The following is an 18,685-nucleotide window of genomic DNA, read 5'->3' as shown; positions in this document are numbered from 1 at the left end:
TTTGTATTTTTGTTTAGTTGTTTATAGAAGAATAAAACTAAAGAACCATTTCGAAATATAACACATTTTTAGGAGATATCCTTCCTCAAGCTGGATTGGTTTGTTACTTGTATGTAGCAATATTGCTTCGCTCATGTTGACATTGCCAATCATCGTGTAGACAAGGGACACAACCAAAGTACTCAATCAGCTGATAGCACAGCAAAGCGGACTATAAACCGTACTTTGGTTTCGATTTCAGAACCTTTTGATGTAATTCGCACGTACATATTTTGCAATACTTTTAAATATAAGATCATTTATTCTACTTTATATATTCAAAATTAATTTCATTACATTTATTTAACCCCATTATATACAATGCTTCTTATGAATTAATAATATAGAATTTTGTCCAGCAAAAAACATCCATGTTTATTACTTCAATATAAAAAAGTTTTAGTATTATCAGTAAAAGCAAAACAAAATGACAATATTTTTGCAACAAATTATTTAGTTAAAAATTAGAATTTGTAGTTTTTATTTTCAGTAGGAATAACGTATCAAATTTAAAAATAAAATTCTATACAATAAAAATTAATTTTGTTTTTATGTGGGTTCCGTTATTTACTTAGTATATATATCTATATATTTAAACCAAATTCTAATGGTACTCATTTACTGATAAGGTTTTCATTCTTTCCTTTCTATGCACATATAAATTATTTAGTAGCTTAAGATATATAAAACTATCTTATAAAGCACACGTATCAACGAAGATAACACAACAAAATAGCTGGGGACTAAATATAAGTGTCAGCATTCACTAAACTAATGCATATATTATTAAATAGACGAGTTGGTGCTTCTAACTCTGCAGTCATAATGAAACGCTAATATAGAGTTTTATCAATCTGCAAAAGTAACCACTTATGTAACTTATTCGAATTTGCGATATTTAGCTTGGTTCCCACTACGTATATTTTGCCCCGCAACTCCCGCTACAACCGACGTTGTTGTGTTCAAATTTTCGCTATTATTATTACTAACTGTTGCGCTGCTCACTTGTTGCAATCGCCTTTTAACGACAATTTTTCGTCCTTGAGTGGGAACTAGGGCTGTTGTTGTTGTCGCCGTCTTTGTAGTTGGTATTTTAACACTAACCAGTTCATCAGTATGTGTACTACTAGCAGTACCGTCCGCATCATTCGGTGTACCATCCACATCTGTATTATCATCGTCCTGAAATATTTTCAAATTTAATTGAAAACATCATTTTTAATAAAAAAAAAAAAAAGTAAAATTGTACCTCTTCGGCAGCTTCTTCACCAGTTTCCTCCTCTTCGAATTCAATGTTATATCCCTCAGGGGGTTCGACAAGCTGTCCATTTGAAGTGGGCAATGGTATTTCCGGCAAAATAACTTGATGATTTGGTCCGTTTCTCTCATTCATTAACTGTTGCAATAGTTGCGAAATGTCTTCGCGCTTGCGCGTTACTGTTAATGTGTCAAACCAATTACTTAACTGTTTGATTGGCAGTCTGTAGTCTCTAATTGGATCTTTAAAAAAATGTTCTACATATTGCAATAGGTATAGACCACAATCTGTGAAGTTATTTTGCTGTGGCACTTTCACGCAATGCCCTGGCATATTATCTTTGTTGAATACGTGGGGAGTAACATCTGACATTTTCGCTCGATATTCACAGGTCAGGTAGTCTCGTAATGTGGCAACAACACGACTACGAGAAGCTCCCGCCAGAGAATCGAAAATTAATATTAACGGTTGTTTAATTGCTTGAGATTTAATTCCGCTAATACTTGTATTGCTATTTGACAAACTATTGTTGGCTGCCGCCACCCCTCCACTTATTGTAGCAGATACAGCCGAAGTGCTTGCACCACTGTCAAAATCGCTATCATCTGATGCTAAATCACTTTCGTCGCCTTCTGCTTCATCACGTTCGCTGTCATCATCACCTACTCCACACACTTCTGCTAACATCGTACTGCTATCCCGTTTGGAGAGAGGTGTAATTGTCGTATTACCAATTTGCAGCGAGACCTTTTTCCCTTCTATCAAGATAATTTCTTTATTAATAAGAATTGAAATGCTTAAATTATATAGATAGTTACTTTGTTTTTTTAATTGTTGAGGCTCCACTGGGATATTAGTATCATATGTTACAGGACCTTTCATCGTAGGGAAACATATAATAGCTAGGAACCAATGCGATTGCTCATTAATTGGTATAATGATGAAGTCCTTCTCAAATAGATTAACATTTTTTGTCCAATTTTGAACACGAGCATGCCGTTTCTGCGCTGCTGTCTGTTTGACATCTTTATCTGGGTTGTGATGATGCCGTGTCAGCGTCGTTAAACGTTTATAAAAGAATGTACTGAAAATGAAAGCCCGTTCACGCTGCGCCTCTGGGACCACATTATTATGAACCCATTTTAAATAAAAGTCGATTATTATATCGTTTAAATACTGGTCCGTGGCGAGGCAAAGATAGTCTTCGGTATTGATCGAAATACCACCTTTACCAGGCGGATAAATCAGCAATTGTTTTATTTCGTTGGGGTTAAGTTGGGTCGTGGTTACACATGTTGTGGATGCGGTTCTGTAATGTAAATTATTATTAGGTCTATTGTGACGGAATATTTTACAGAAACATACTCGTTAGTTTTATTTGATATTTGTCTATCAGTTGCTTCTGCACGTTGTAAAAGGTCTTGTGCATCTACGTCAGATATTTCGTCGAAGAAATCCCAAATTGATTTTATTACATTACGTGATTGATCCGAGCATGAACTAAATTGCAGAATTATTTTACGTACTTGGTATGGACCATTGGGTGAAAAATAAGCAGCTATTAAAAAAATAAATAATATATAAGCAAACAATTTTCGATATTGAATTAAGTGTTATTTACAGCCATCAAGTGTTGTGCCATTGTCCTTCATTTGTAAACTGTTCTTTATGTACTGGGCACAATTACGTAAAGTGTAGAAACACAGCATAGATTCCGAAACTTTCGAGAAATGTGCAATAATTTTTACAACTTCCCTTTTATGTATATGCAAAGGGAAACTATCATTTGGATTATTAACCAAAGGAGCTACAAGGCAAACACCCTTCGATGTGAATGTCACCTGAAAACAACAACACCGTTTTACGCATGTATTTTTTGGGAACATCAAGAAAACTTACCGGCTCCTTTGGCTCATAGCGGTATGTTCCTATTCGTACAACTTTGCACTGCAACGCCGTACTTAGCTTATCGGTGCAATTAGATAGATCAGTCACATCATCACGTTGAAAATCTGTAAATAAAAACAAAAAGGTTAAATTCTTCTTTTTTTATGATGCGTCTATTAAATGTAAATAGGTATTATTCACAATGTTATAATAAATACAATTCCGGTATAAGAAATTGCTACTATCACACGTTTTTTCATGTTCTTTTGAATGACGTTTAAGCAGCAGAGGTAATAATTGTGGACGTTTCGTAAATTTGTTAATTTAAATTCCTACCTTCCAATTCCATCGCTCTGCTTTATCTGTACTTTTAATTACACTTTTCTATGCATCAAAATTGATTTTAACAACAATTTTACGACAATATGATTAATTTTCTCCAAGCTATTGGCTTTATCAAATTTTCTGACTTTACTTTGATTTTAACTTCGTCAAGTGATGGCGACGACCTGTGTCGGAAGCGACATCTGACGGCATTCAAAAGAAATGAATTCGAACAAGATGAAGAGTATTGCCATACCTAACAAGTAATGATGAAAAAAAAAGTTACCAAAACTAAAAGTACTCGTTACTTCTGCAAACAATGTATTAGTTTAATATCATACTTGTTTTTTATTTCTTATATTAATGTTTATTTATTCATAAATAAACTTAAAGTTTTACAAATACATATTACATCATTGTTTATAATTTTTTTGTATGTAATGTTCTTACATTGGGAACTCGTAAAAAGAAACCTAATTGACATTTGGGATTTATTATATCCTATATATATTTTCAGTTGACTTTGGATGTCTTTTGAAATAAAACTAAGGGCGAAAAGTTCTCCAAAAGGACAGGACAAAACTGAAGAAACGAGAATTGTCAGACCGCTCTTTTTTCGCAACCATATAAACACTCGAAAGTAAATCAATAATTAGTATTAAAAAATTACTTGCTAAGACCTTTTATTCTAATGCAAACGGTTAAATTCGGACAACATTGAGCATACCTACGTATATTAAGGATGTGTCGATAGCATACAAATAACAATTTATCTAAAGTAAGTAAGTTCCATAACGTCAAAGGCAGCTGGTTTTTTTTTTGTTTTTATGAATCAAAAATAAAATTTTCAAAATTTCAATCAATGAAAATTCGCTTTTTAATGATAACTAAATACGAATAGATTGTAAATCATACAAAATCATCAAAATGTAAACAGAAAATTCATGAGAAATACAAAAAAATAAAAAAAAATATCTTCGAAACGAAGAATTGTGTTGAGGCGACAAATAGGAAAAATGAAAGAGTTACATTAATGAATTTCACTTAATTTTAATTCCTTTATGAAACCAAAATTTAACTCTTATTTTCATAAAAATAATTATGTTTTTTAACTTCTAACTATCACTAGCTAACCAAGTTTCTGCTGGGAAAGCGTTCCTTAACCCAAAAATCTAACAGAAGAGAACGAAATTTGAGATGTGTTTTGAATTGTGAAAATAAAAATTCTTTCGATTAATTTTCAAGTGTTGATATTTTAGTATTTTCTTTTCTATTATTTTCTTCTTTCTTTTTACTAGTTCTCCGTTTCCTTACATTATCGTTTTTGCGTTCCTGGTAGCTACTAGCAGTTACAAATTTAAATAAATATTATTGGCTTTATGTTAAAGATATTTACGAATTTATGACTTCTAATATTTTGTATGACGCTTTAGAATCAATAACGGATTAGAGTCCTAAAATATTTATGCTTACTTCCTTTGGAATATCAACATAAATATCTTGAATTGTTTGTCATTAGTAGAAATATTTTTAATTTTTATTGAAGTACTTTACATACACTTATGGTCAAAATAATAAGTGTGAGTTTAGCTGGTACCGTTTTTCATCAAATAGTGATGCAACTGTTACTTTTTTTAAGACCTTATTTTTAGAGTTGGACTAAATGATAGCTAGCTATTATTTTGATAAATGCTTTTTCTTGTTTTGAAAAATATTTCAGTTTTAATATACGGAATGAAATATTTTCGATATATTATATTTCCATTTAATAAAGTAAAGCAAGGATATAACTGAAACAAAATTGTTTTAATTGCAAAAATTTCAAAGTTATTAAGTAACAAGAAAAAACGTTAACTGCGGCTGCACCGAAACTAATATACCCTTCACAGGTGCATTTTTTTTAGTAACTATGTGTTCAGTTTGTATGGAAGCTACATATGTATGTACATATATGCTATAGTAATCCGATCTGAATAATTTTCTCGGAGATTATATTATTATTTTAAGCAGTAATCCGTGTCAAATTTTGGGAGGATACCATGTCAAATGCGAACGTTTTCGATACAAGCCCTTGATTCCGATCTTTCGGTTTGTATGACAACTATATGCTATAGTGAGCCGATCTGAACAATTTCTTTCGATATTACATTATTTCTATGAACAATAACTCATAACAAATTTTGTGAAGATATATCGTCAAATGAGGAAGTTTCCCATGCAAGCATTCATTTCCGATCATTCAGTTTGTATGGCAGCGATCTGAACAATTTCTTCGGAGATTACATTGTTGCCTTAGAAAATAATCTATACCAAATTTCGTGGATATATCTTATCAAATGGAAAAGTTTTCCATACCATCACTAGATTCTGATCATTCAGTTTATATAGCAGCTATATGCTATAGTAAGCCGATCTGAACTATTTCTTCGTATACTATATTATTATTTTACTAAATAAACTGTGCCAACTTTTGTGAAGATACATTGTCAAATGTGAAAGTTTTCCCATACAAGAACTTGATTCCGATCGTTCAGTTTGTATGGCAGCTATATGTTATAGTGGTCCGATATCGGCAGTTCCGAATGAGCAGCTTCTTGAAGAGAAAATGACGTTTGCATCATTTCAAAACGATATCTTAAAAACTGAGGGACTTGTTCGCATACATACAGACGGACAGACAGACAGATGGACATGGCTAAATCGATTCAGTTCAACATGCTGATCATTTATATATATACTTTATAGGATCTTCGACGCTTCCTTCTGGGTGTTATAAACTTCGTGACAAACTGTTCAGGGTATAAAAACTGCTTACACCTATTATTTTGGCCATAAGTGTACATCCCTCAATCACTAAAATTTTTTTTCTTCTTTAATTTCACTATATACCGCCTTGTTTGCTGCGCATTAATTTTCGAAAGCCTTACAGTACCGTATACTCTCAAAAACTACCATTTCTTCAAATTTTCATAACGTTCAATATACATACATAACATAATAAAAATTATATTTTCATACTATTCTTGGTTTTGAAGATATGTATTTCAATATGTATTCCACGGAGCCACTAAACTATATACATATGTAAGTACATACAGTTACGGACAATAAAATAGAATCAAGGGTTTTGCTTTGAAACAATAGATAGTATAGTTTTTTTTTGCAATTTTTGCGATTCTTTTCCATAATAACAAAAGCAACCATGTGTACTTCTAAAAAAAGGGAAAGGCTAACACTGTCGAGTTTTACAGTGAACTGTAATTTTAAATAAAGTGTAAATAACGTACCTTAGCGACAAAATCAACCGCGAAATAATTTCATAAACGGAAAATATTGTATTTATGAAGCATACTAAATAGTATACTATTATTGTAATATACATATATATTATATATTGGGGCTGTTTCTCATGGTGTGGTGTCGCACTTATTTTTTGGATAAATGAAAACATAGACGCCATGAATACGTTAAAATTCAAGACGAAGTCATGCTCCCATATACTGAATGGAATATGCCTTTAATTTGGCAATACCAACAAGACAATGACCCGAAACATACTTCAGGTCTTGAAATAAATGGTTTTCAGATCATGGTGTTGATGTTATGGCTTGGCCTGCACAATCAACAGATCGGAATGCAATCGAAAATTTATGGAAAATCGTTAAGGAAAAGATTGTACTTATTAAACCAAAAAATAAGGAGGAACTCTGCGAGTATATTCAAGAGGAGCTACTCTATCGCAGAGTACTTGCCTTAGTATAATTCAGTCTATGCTTAGAAGATGTGCAGCTGCATTAGACAATAAAGGATACGATACAAAGTGCTAACAATTTTTATACTTTTAATGCATTGCTACAGAGTTTAATAGTTTTCATGACTTAACGGTTGTACGTATTACCTAAAACCAAGCGAGATAGATATAAATGATCAGGATGACGAGAAAAGTTGAAATCTGTCTATCCCTTCGTTCGTCCATGCAGGTTGTAACTTGAGTAAAAATTGAGATATCTTGATGAAACTTGGTATGCGGGTTCCTTAAAAAAAAAAAATTACGAGTTCGTAGATGGATAAATCGGGACCACTGCCACGCGCACTAAATGCCATTACCCGAGAACCTATAAAGTGCCATAACTAAGCACTAAATAAAAATAAAGAACTGCAATTTGGGACAGGCGATCAGCTTTTGCAAAAAGTGGGCATGGCCCTGGACTCTAGTTTAATGTACATACATATCTACTAAGCATTAAAGCTACAATAAACAAATTCGCTTAGGGTAAATAATATAATAATAAGTCCTATTAACAATGCGAAAATGGATGAAATCAGAAGATAGCCCCGCTCACTCTCCATATAACGGTACTGTTAAAAACTACTTAAAATTCAACATGTCAATAACTAAATACGGTAGATACATAAAAATTTACCTCCAAGATGGTATGAGAGGACTTTAGCCGAGCCGGTGTGAAAATTGGACGATGGGCGGTGCCACTGGACCAGACCGACCGATTTCAAAAGAATGAATTACGTCACATTAATTTTTTATTCCTATGTCACAGTACGAAAATGGACGAAATCGGACAATAACCTAAGCCCACTTCTCATATAGCACAATTTTGAATTTCACTTGATTCTTTCTCTTTTCAATGGTTCAAATCCAACAAAAACTGTGAAATCCCCTAAGTACCGAATGTTTGGACCCCAGTACCTATAGTTGACTTTTGATCGAAAATGTCAGTTAATGTGCGAGTTATAAAATTGAAATTAAAGGATAATCTTTCTCTTATAATGGTATGTTTGTATGTCAATAATAGGTTGAATCGGACCAATGCTTTCCTTAGCCCCCTTATACCTATGTAATATAAAGATTATCGAACTTTCGGGTGACTTTGACAATGAAAAAGAGAGAGCACGTTTTACTCATAACGGTGTACTTTTGTGACTAAAAAAGACAAACTTGAGCGAAAACAAAGCAAACTCTTGTCTTCTAAAAATTACAAAATGCATTCATTCTGCCGAATTATAAATGCAGCGTACTATATATCTACGCAAAATTGTATCGTAGACAAAACTGGCGTAGCTGGTCTGTATTACAATAATATACATTTGCTCTAATAATCACCACAATTGGTAAAATTAATTATACGTTTGTTTTGCAAAATATCATACTTATAGAGTAATAATATATACGATACAACTGTTCCCACGACAGTCTGGTTTACGTAACCAGAACGGACCCAGATTTTTTATCCGGTCAAGGACTGTCAACTCGGCAGAATTCTGCCGCTACAATAACATATTAGTTCAATAAAATCCCTATATTAGGTATGCGCACCCTATAGGATTTGAACCGTTTTTTTCATTTTCAGAACCAGACCAAATTATTATCAAGAACTTTATTTGATTGAAATTTCTTTTAAATTTTTAGACATTTTCGATATTTCGTGATGTTAATTTTGAGGAGAGGTGCTCAACTTGAAGGTACTATTGTTGAAAACATTTTTCCGACATCTTCATTGGTATTTAAATTATATATTTTGCAAAGTAAAAGAATTTGAATTTGAAAGGATTTGAATACGTCAAATGTTATAAAATAGACGTCGTTATCATTTTAAATATATAATATATGTATGTATCATGAACTTTATCTGTATATACGAGAACTAGTTTCACATTTTGTACACATCCCTTTCTCTTCAAGAAGCTGCTCATTCATCGAAACCGGCAATATTGACTGAACGATCAGAATGCAACGAGTACCCGAATGGATCTAATCACCTCTTTTTATGCACAGCAAATTCCATAAAGTGAAGGATATTGTAGTTTTCGTGTAGGCAAAATTAACGTTTTTCATCGTTTCTCTTTTACATTATTTCTTAATTCTTTAATATCGCTGTGTCCTTTAAACTTATCTCCCTTATTATTGTCTTTATATGAATTCTTTCTGGAAAATGACCATACATGCATACATATATCTGGTACCAATAATAATATTAGAATAAAGTGTTACCTTCAAATTATTGTATCATGGATTCGCTTATAAATTTTCATTAAAATTAAAAGTTTTAAGTGATATAGGGAAACTCATATAAAGATGATGGGCAACAATAAGGTGCCATATCTTAACGGTGAAACTTGGATACCTAGAACATTTTATTCATGCACCCTATTAATTTGCAATATTTTCAGAGCAAATGGAAATTTTTAACATTTCATATTATATATTTATGTATGTACGTAGCAAAACTACTCACCTGCGTAAATTGCATTTTCATCTAAATCTGGCATACTGTGTTCAAAACTTAAGGGTTCATAAGTTGGCGTTTTAAAGGCTGAAGAACTTGCAGCATTGGACATTGTAGAAAACTGAAAATTCGGAAAATGTTTTGATTTGCAACATAAAATTATTTATAATATGCTTACCGATCCTGATACCTTATTTGACGATTCATCGTCATCCTCTTCGTCACTGCTAAGTGTGAGAATTACAGGTTCCACTTCGGCGGTTCGACGCCCACTACGTGAGCCGCGTCCGCGTGCAGTGGCGCCAAGACCTCCGCGACCTCGTGCCGAAGCAGTACTACCAGTGCTACCGTAGGAATTTAGCGCATTTTTAGCTTGAGAGCGTGCTAATGCGTCACTGCCTCTTCGTTTATCACTTGCCATAAATTCACTGTTGGAAATCGACTTTGACAAAGTTGAATCCACTGCCATTGAAGCGTTATTATTTCCTAAGTTCTTGACAGAAGGAACTCGTTTTGGCGGTTCGAGAAAAACTCGTTTACATCGTTCACATTTAGCATGATCATAACCGCTGAAGCCACAGCTTTGACATACAGCAAGAAATCCTTGTATAATTTTCCGTGGGACATCCTCCGTTGTGTTAGTGGATGAACTAGAGCTGTTTTTAGTAGTATTTGCTGCAGCATTACTGCTATTTGCATCTTTATGTGTCGATTCGTTAACAACTGCGCTGGGTGTTTGAGCTGGGTTACTTGTCACATTTCCATAATTGGTTGTTACTGTTGACTGACCAACAGTTCCTTGCGGCACATTTGTATTTCCTGTACTACTACCACCTGAAGATGTATTAGATGTTGATAAGTTGTTGCCACCCATTGGATCCTGTTGTCTATTCATTTGCAAAGTTTGTTCGGCACGAGATATTAGTTCGCTTGCAGATTCCTGAACCGAAAATCCGACCGTTACAACAAAATCGATATTTGCTCCGGGATTTTCTACGCATTGTATAGTGGTCGAACTATCAAAAGGCACGCCTACTTGTTCAAGCAAATCTTGAACGGTACATGATTCTCGTGGCAAGGTGAAGGTTATCAGCCGCTGTTCACCTGACACTAGTATAACCAACATTTTGGCACTGTTTCTATCCTTTTCGGCCATTTGGGTATTATTCCTATTTTGCATAACATGTTGTGTATGAATTTCGTAGTTATTATGTGATGTGCGATGCACAGCTGACGACGAAGTTGTCGTTGTCAGTGCTGTTTGAGATTGTTGCGTTTGCTGAGCCGACTGAATTGGTTGAGGGGCAACTCGTGCAACTGGGACTATTCCAGTATTTCCGGAAGAATGCGCTGGTAGTATTTTGTTCGAGGAAGGAGGTCCGCTTGCTCGCAATGGTGTTTTCATTTGCAAAATAGTAGTTGTCGTTGTACTAGCCGAGCCGGGATTAGGGGGATGTCTTTTGCGATATTCAGCTAAGGTGATACAAGCGCCGTTCTGAGTCCGCACTAAGCGTGTGTCATCATCATCTTTGGCAAAGTAACTTGTCAGAGTGGTACCCACAGGGTTAGCAATGTTGGAGGTCGATACTGGTGGTTTTTGCTGATCTTTCTTTACAACTACTGCTTGAATGCTATCTTCTAAATCTAATTCATAGTTGCCACTGCTATTACCACTACTGCTGGAATTGTTACCATTATTTGTATTTCCACTGGTGGACACTACTGGAGTGCGGAAACGTGCCCCAACTATTTGTGTTGAACGCTGTTGTGTCTGCGATGTACCCGTTACTAATTGCAATTGTTGCTGTTGACTATCACCAATATTGCGGTAAACATGCTTTACTTGTCCTTGTTGGTTTAAAATTGTTATGTTTTTGTTCATTGCATTCTGCATGATCTGTTGAGATGGAGTTATTTGTTGTTGAGCTTGCAACTGTTGTGATTGTTGTTGTGGTTGTACTACTGGTGTGGCTACTTGTGTGTTTCTACTAGCAATTACAGCACCTCCACGTGCTCCACGAGCCGTTCCACGTGCACGTGCACCACCAGCAGCTCCTCCCCTAGGCCTGGTTGCTCTGGGATTTTGTGGTGACTGTATTGGTGTTACTAATGGAGGTCGTATAGCTCGACCTACTGTAGTAACTGGCATACGTGCGATTAAAGTATGAGTACTTCCAAGAGCACTACCTCCTCGTGGTGATTTATTACGAATAGCACCACGCATAACCCCACCACCGGACACCCCTCCACTCATGGTTGAGGCCACTAAATGTTGTTGCGGTGTTTGCTGTATGGTCATTTGAGACTGTTGTTGTATTTGGGGTTTCAACTGTTGAGGATTTTGGACAGTAGTTGCTTGAATAGGATGAAATACAACATTTTGTTGCGTCGGCGTTTGTTGATGTTGTTGTGCCGTCTCTTGCGGCGAGGCACCAACTCTCGTCTGAACTAAACGTGCTGTTGTGTGAATTGGACTTGTCGTGGGAGTTGCTTGTAATTGTATGTGTTGTTGCTGCTGAGGATGTTGCTGATGCGCTTGTGGAGACTGCTGTAGAATCGTTTGCGTTTGAGGTTGCTGTTGCTGTTGCGGAGTATACAATACACGATTAGTATTGTATATAATACGTTGCTGTGGCATTGATTGACGCATAATTATTTCTGGGTGTTGTGGCGATTGAATTAATACCTGTTGCCCCGATGGTTGTTGTAATATAACATGTGCATTGTTAAGCATCTGAAATAAAATAGTTTAATCAACGTAGAGCTTAGAATCAAAGTGTCTTTAAACTTCACACATTTACACATTAAGGTGCATTAGTTTACAAATAAAAAAAAAGTTTGATGTTTGGCTTGTTACTTTTAAGTATTTATCTTTTTAACTTGTCTTAAATTTAAAAATCGTTAACTTTCTCAATAATTTCTTCGAATCATAGGACACTAAAATACTTCTATTGAAGTGATCTCCACCACTTAAGCTAATGAAAAACTTGACTCGTTTTTTTAAATGCCCCTCTATAAGTGACCATTAATAGACTTTTTTTTAATATTACTCAAATAATTTTCTTGTTATTCCTTGTCTTCCTATTCTCAATATAAGCAACTCTAGAGCTCTTCTAATTAAAAACACTCGTTCGTAATAAGACGGTGCCTTAATGAAATGAAAGTGAAATAAGTTCAATATAAAATTATTTAAAAATTCGAGGTTTTAATTATTTTTATATCCCATTACAAAAGGTTCTTATCCGAAATAGGATATGCTAGCTGTGAGTGATTTATTGGGAACTGATACGTTGGACTTAACACTGATCTGAGATTTTAGCTGAATATTATGATCGAGAGTATTTCGGCGCTTTATTACTTTGAAATGGTCAATATGAACTAAAATTTTTGTTAAAAATAAAAAAAATATGAAAACATGACTAAGTTGAGCCCAAATTGCTAGCGTTTATATCTTACTTGAGTTTGTTGATTTTGTGATTGTTGCTGGGGTTGCATCCGATAAACTATTTGTTGAGTTTGTTGTGGCGTCTGCATTGAATGTTGCTGATGTACAATTTGTTGCTGTTGTTGCTGCTGCTGTTGATATTGCTGTTGCTGAACATGTAATTGTTGCTGTTGTTGCTGTTGATGTTGCATCTCCTGTTGTTGTTGTTGCTGTACTAAGGAATTCGGTTGTAATATTTGCTCGGTGGTATAATATAATTGCGGTTGTTGTTGTTGTGTTTGCTGGGCCAACTGGTGGTGATCCTGCTGCAACTGTTGGCTTTCATGCACATAATGCTGCTGTTGTTGTTGATGATGATGGTCATACATAACTTGTTGATGTTGAACTGTTTGTTGTTGTTGCTGTTGTGAGATTTCATCTCCTATTATATATTGAGTAGTTGTAGCTGTGGGCTGCTGCTGGTATTGCTGCTGTGTTGGTACACTTGTAGTTTGATACACTACCTGCTGCCCTTCGTTCAACATCAGTTGATCATCCGGCAGAAGTAATTGCTGGAAAAGTAATTTAGAGTTTTATAAACCCAAATACAAGTAAATAGTAATTCAAAAACAAAGAAACATTAACAAAACCACAATAAAACAGAAACAAATTTGCTAAAATCGAATATGAAGTAAGGTAATAAGTAAATATTATTGTTTTATATTTTGGTTCTGAGTGGCCTGGATACTAGGATGTAAAAGAACTAAAATAAACTAATATATTTTATTATTTAAACATTTTCTAAATTTGGTGTTTTATTGCAAATTTTAACGAAAGAGACTTATTTAATTTAGAATTATTTGTGTTTGAAGCTTGATAAATATTACTATTTATTTATTTAAAGAAATGTTTTGTTAGGTAAAAATATAACAACCTGAGGTCGGTTATGGCCTCCGACTCCAACATCTTCACTAGCAACGTGAACAACTTGCACATCTGCGTAGATTTGCTTTAATTCTTCAAGGTTTTGTATTTGGTAATATTGCGCCATTTGGACTTTCTGTAAATTAAGACAGGTAAAATATATATTTCTTCTTTACTATAGTGTACATTAACTATTAAAGCTTAAATTTGATTCGTCGGTTTTTCCTTTCTATTAATGGTATGTGAAAGATAAGTTATGTTAACTAAAATGTTATTTTGCTAACTCCTATGACTTTATATCTAGTATAGTCATCGAAACCCTACGTACTCGTAAGATGTTCTTTCCAGACAGAATATGTATTTATAAAAATATTTAAACAACATTTTTCATAACAAGGCACTTTATATTATTTATTATTATACTATTCGTCCTTGAATTTAGTTATTTAATATTATTAAATTTAACATTAAATCTGTGTTTTTAAATACATTGTTCATATCTATTTCTTTTAAAGTATCTCGCATTACTACGAGTATACGTTAACAAAGTTTCTATCAATAATTTATGCACGTGAGCCATTTTTTTAAATATTTCTTTGGTATACAAATATGTATTTATAACACAATACACATAAAGAACATCAGTAAAACGACTTTTAATAAGAATTTTATTTAAAAGTAAAGCACCTAGAGTATTCTACTTCACCAAATACTATTTGGTGGCAGAAGGCTATTCCAGTTTCAATAATAGGTACATAAATTGCCTTCTATGAAGCACATATTGAATATATTTTTACATAAATAATCGCATAATATTAAAAATCTTAATTGATTTGCAAATTTAAATTTTCTTCTTATACTATATAATATTAAGGATCACGTCTCGGAATTTAACTTCACATTAAGAAGCACTATTGGAAGCATTCGGCTATATTTACATACATATACGACCTCGGCTTGTGAACAAATTGATACACAACCACTACATAAACATTCACTAAACTTTTTCTACATTACACAATATTAATTACGGAAAACTCACATTTAATGGCACAGTATCGTACTCAACGATTTATTTTTGCAGGACCAATAGTTTTCCACGTTGTTTCTACATAAAACTCATTTTGTTGAACTCCAAATATCACTATGAAATTGAAATTAAGTTCCACACAAAAATTGCTTTCTTCTTTCGTGAAATCAAATATGGCGTGGAAATGGAGTAAACTCCTCGCACCGCACCGCGACGAGTGACATTTTCTGTTGAACGTTTTCGAAATTTCGAACTTCGAAAACGCGTACAAGGTAGCCACCGCTTTATTATCACAGCGACACCTACGTAGTAAAATCACTTTGACATTTTCTCTTTCTCTTCATCCCTTCTGCATAATAATATGCAATTTCCAAATGACATTTCGAGTCGTTTGTTTTGGCATGGCAAGTGGTCCCACTACTACGTTTATATTTTACCAGTAGGAAAAAGAGGTACCACAAAACCTTATTTCTTAATATTGAACACCCGCGATAACATTTTATTCCTAAAATTGTATAGGTTAACAACACAATATTCTGATTATAATACATTTGCTTTATAATTAGTTTTAACAATATTTTCCCGTTTATAACCGGAGATTATCCACAAGCAATCGTTTAAAACTCAACCTGAAGCGACCGTCAGATAGTTTGTGTATATATATGTTCACAGTGACGTTTGTAATGACAGCTTTTACATTTTATTCTTGGTTTATAATTTCCTTTTAATCCCCATTCTTTTTGCACTCCCGCATTGTTGCCAGCTGACAATTTATTACCACTTAAAATTAAAAAAAGATTATAATACAAAATTATATATAAAGCCTAAAATGCTTCTTTACTGGTTTAATCGATATCTATTAATATTATATTCACAATTTTTGAATCCAACCAATGATTATAGGTAAAAATATAAATAAATATCTAACTATAGTTATTCCCATATTCTACATAAATATTTATATTTAAGTTTTCTGCTTTTCCTTATAACTAGATCTTAATCTTAATTAACCTAATATTTAAAGTTATATAGGTAGAAGTTTTCTTGTGATATTTAGCGGCAGAAAATATTTCCTAAATTTTGCAAAAATCATCAGGCTTGTCTGCTACTAGAAATATCCCAAATATAAATATACCAAAATAATTTTGTTAGGTAATTTTTTGAAGAAGTAGATATAGTTTTTAAACATTTTTATTTATGAAGTATTTATTTTACTAAGATTCAATTTTGAAAAAATATAATAATATAAGTTGTTAATGAGAAAAATATATGGGTAGTTTAATTTAATAACAAATACGCTGAAAAGTCTTTATAGTACGGCAATATTTATATTGAACCGTCATTTTTTACTTTTCTAAATATTTGCGTCATTTGAGCGAGTTTAATCTAAATGAGTCACTTGGAAACTACTTGTTTTTATTAAAGTTTCGATTTAGTTATTTCTTGTTCGCTGGTGTTGTAATTATTTCAGTATTAAAAATGTTCTCTAGTGGACCGAATTATACGAAATTAAAGACAAACCTTCGTCTGGCTTTAAATCGCCTTAAATTGCTTGAAAAGAAAAAGGCAGAACTAGCACAAAAGGCTCGTAAAGAAATTGCCGACTATTTGGCTACAGGTAAAACTGAAAGAGCTCGTATTCGTGTGGAGCATATAATTCGGTAATTTGATATTTAATTAATCACATTATTTGATGGTATAATTTTGTGTCTTATCCAAAAGTGAGGATTATCTTGTGGAAGCTATGGAAATAATAGAAATGTACTGCGATTTGGTGCTTGCGCGATTTGGATTAATTACGCAGATGAAAGAACTAGATGATGGAATAGCAGAAGCGGTATCTAGTTTGGTTTGGGTGTGTCCTCGTCTACAAAGTGATGTAGCTGAACTCAAGGTGATTTCCGACATTTTTATTACTAAATATGGTCCCCAATTTGCGGAGCATTCACGCACTGCCACTGGAGAGCATCATGTGTCCGGAAAATTAATGAACAAACTTCAACTACAAGCACCACCGAAACTTCTTGTTGAAAAATATTTAATTGAAATTGCAAAAAATTATAATATTGAGTATGAACCCGATCCACAAGTTATGCAAGACGAAACTCCGAATGGTTTGTTAAGCTATATGGTTCCAGGCGTTTTTTGTATTTATATATATATTTAATTAGGAGCTGAGGTACAGGCACATTTGATTGATTTATCCGATAGAAACAATCTTGGAGGCGGTGGAGCCGTGGGACCACCCCCACAAATGGGATTCATCGGATATCCGTCGCTTCCTCCATTGCCTGACCCACCAGCAGCGAAACCATTCAATTATCCACCACCATATGGTCAAGGGTCTGAAGCTGGTGGTGCTAATGGAGGGCATCCACAACATCCTTTTTCTTACAATATACCTCCAACACAGTCTAGTTATGAGCAAAAAGATTTAAATACTTCATTTATAAATGTAAGTATATAAACTATTGAATAATTTAAAAATTTACCAATCTTACAAAACTGCATGAAAATTTTGTTTTGTTTGCTTTTATAACACAACCTATCTTACTGCAATAACATATTTAGAATGAGTTGACCAATGACCTTTCGTCAAATGCAGCAGAAGGCGCAACTTCTTGTAATTACACCGAAAACAGTCCTGATGAAAATATTTTGGTATGATTACATACACGTATTTGAGTGACTACATCACTTAAACTAGTTTATAGTTGTTGTCAAAACCCTTGTTTAATTTAGTTTGTTTCATCGATTCTTACCATTTCCGTGTTCACATTTTTTATTAACTTCCTAATGATTTCTACTAATTTTAATAGTATTTGAATAAAACGCATCAAACTTATTAATCCATTCACACTACCAGTATAAGTTTCTTTGTTAAATTATATATTGGCTTGCACACCCTTTTTTAAGTTATTTTTTTCATCTAAATGGATGAATTATTATTATACTGATTCTATCAATAATTTGCTGTATTTTATGAATTGCTTTTTTTTAATTTTCCTCAAAACCAGCGTCCTAAACCATATGATGACCCCCCACCACGATATACATCAATTAATCCTGTAAATATGCAGGTAGTTTTTTTTCTTTAATTTTAATTTTATCATTTTTGTCCTTGATTCTTTAAAATAAATGGATACATACGCTATTTGGCATAAAATTGTGGATACATTATATTTAATTTCAGGACAAAAATAAGCCAAAACCACAACCCCGACAAAAATTGCCGCCCCCGGGTCCAAGTGCACCACCAGCTACATCAGACATACCAAATTTGCCCAATGTTCCTCAGGAGATGCCTGATATGACTAGTGATGAAAACAAACCCAACAACACCGATAACGACGACATAGATTTCGACGATCTGTCACGTCGTTTTGAAAATTTGAAAAAACGCAAATAAACGAATAAAACTTATATAGTATATTCGAAATATTGTAGAATATTATATGTTTGTATAAGAGTGAAGTTGAATATGACCCATAGTATCACCATTATATATATATATATTAAATTGTTATTAATATAATGATTAACCTGGCTATTATAAT

The 18,685-nt window shown here is 33.5% G+C and overlaps 2 protein-coding genes across 6 annotated transcripts; one reads left to right on the top strand and one right to left on the bottom strand.

Annotated features, from left to right (window-relative positions):
• Window positions 1-683: 683 nt before the first annotated feature.
• Window positions 684-15,763, bottom strand: LOC120776633. 2 transcript variants are annotated; one of them, XM_040107449.1, is made up of 11 exons: window positions 15,141-15,763; window positions 14,109-14,234; window positions 13,207-13,746; window positions 9,929-12,484; window positions 9,760-9,871; window positions 3,197-3,309; window positions 2,919-3,138; window positions 2,663-2,855; window positions 2,116-2,606; window positions 1,289-2,055; window positions 684-1,221 (listed from the first exon to the last, which is right to left on the bottom strand). In XM_040107449.1, exons 2-11 carry the CDS (start codon window positions 14,223-14,225, stop codon window positions 919-921), a joined length of 5,412 nt encoding a protein of 1,803 aa, XP_039963383.1. In that variant the 5' UTR covers window positions 14,226-14,234; window positions 15,141-15,763; the 3' UTR covers window positions 684-918. The 2 variants fall into 2 exon arrangements, with proteins under 2 accessions (XP_039963383.1, XP_039963384.1); XM_040107450.1 differs by lacking the exon at window positions 14,109-14,234 and having other exon boundaries at window positions 15,141-15,762.
• A 721-nt stretch (window positions 15,764-16,484) lies between these two features.
• Window positions 16,485-18,684, top strand: LOC120777758 (IST1 homolog). 4 transcript variants are annotated; one of them, XM_040109258.1, is made up of 6 exons: window positions 16,485-16,789; window positions 16,851-17,242; window positions 17,300-17,583; window positions 17,700-17,789; window positions 18,146-18,208; window positions 18,322-18,684. In XM_040109258.1, exons 1-6 carry the CDS (start codon window positions 16,608-16,610, stop codon window positions 18,535-18,537), a joined length of 1,227 nt encoding a protein of 408 aa, XP_039965192.1. In that variant the 5' UTR covers window positions 16,485-16,607; the 3' UTR covers window positions 18,538-18,684. The 4 variants fall into 4 exon arrangements, with proteins under 4 accessions (XP_039965192.1, XP_039965194.1, XP_039965195.1 ...); XM_040109260.1 differs by lacking the exon at window positions 17,700-17,789; XM_040109259.1 differs by lacking the exon at window positions 18,146-18,208 and having other exon boundaries at window positions 16,486-16,789.
• The last annotated feature ends 1 nt before the right edge of the window (window position 18,685 follows it).

This window comes from Bactrocera tryoni, chromosome 5 (assembly GCF_016617805.1).
Source record: "Bactrocera tryoni isolate S06 chromosome 5, CSIRO_BtryS06_freeze2, whole genome shotgun sequence".
Taxonomy (NCBI): domain Eukaryota; kingdom Metazoa; phylum Arthropoda; class Insecta; order Diptera; family Tephritidae; genus Bactrocera; species Bactrocera tryoni.
Note: the sequence above shows the minus strand (reverse complement) of the source record. Positions and strands in the feature narration are given on the sequence as shown.

What these genes read in the sequence shown, in the direction of transcription:
- LOC120777758 (XM_040109258.1), top strand. Translation starts at nt 16,608, where the DNA reads ATGTTCTCTAGTGGACCGAATTATACGAAATTAAAGACAAACCTTCGT. An exon ending in TAAATACTTCATTTATAAAT is followed by an intron (nt 17,584 to 17,699) that starts GTAAGTATATAA and finishes TAACATATTTAG; the next exon opens with AATGAGTTGACCAATGACCT. An exon ending in GTCCTGATGAAAATATTTTG is followed by an intron (nt 17,790 to 18,145) that starts GTATGATTACAT and finishes CCTCAAAACCAG; the next exon opens with CGTCCTAAACCATATGATGA.
- LOC120776633 (XM_040107449.1), bottom strand. Translation starts at nt 14,225, where the DNA reads ATGGCGCAATATTACCAAATACAAAACCTTGAAGAATTAAAGCAAATC. An exon ending in GAGGCCATAACCGACCTCAG is followed by an intron (nt 13,747 to 14,108) that starts GTTGTTATATTT and finishes TTACTTTTCCAG; the next exon opens with CAATTACTTCTGCCGGATGA. An exon ending in TGGCACAACACTTGATGGCT is followed by an intron (nt 2,856 to 2,918) that starts GTAAATAACACT and finishes TTTTTTTAATAG; the next exon opens with CTGCTTATTTTTCACCCAAT.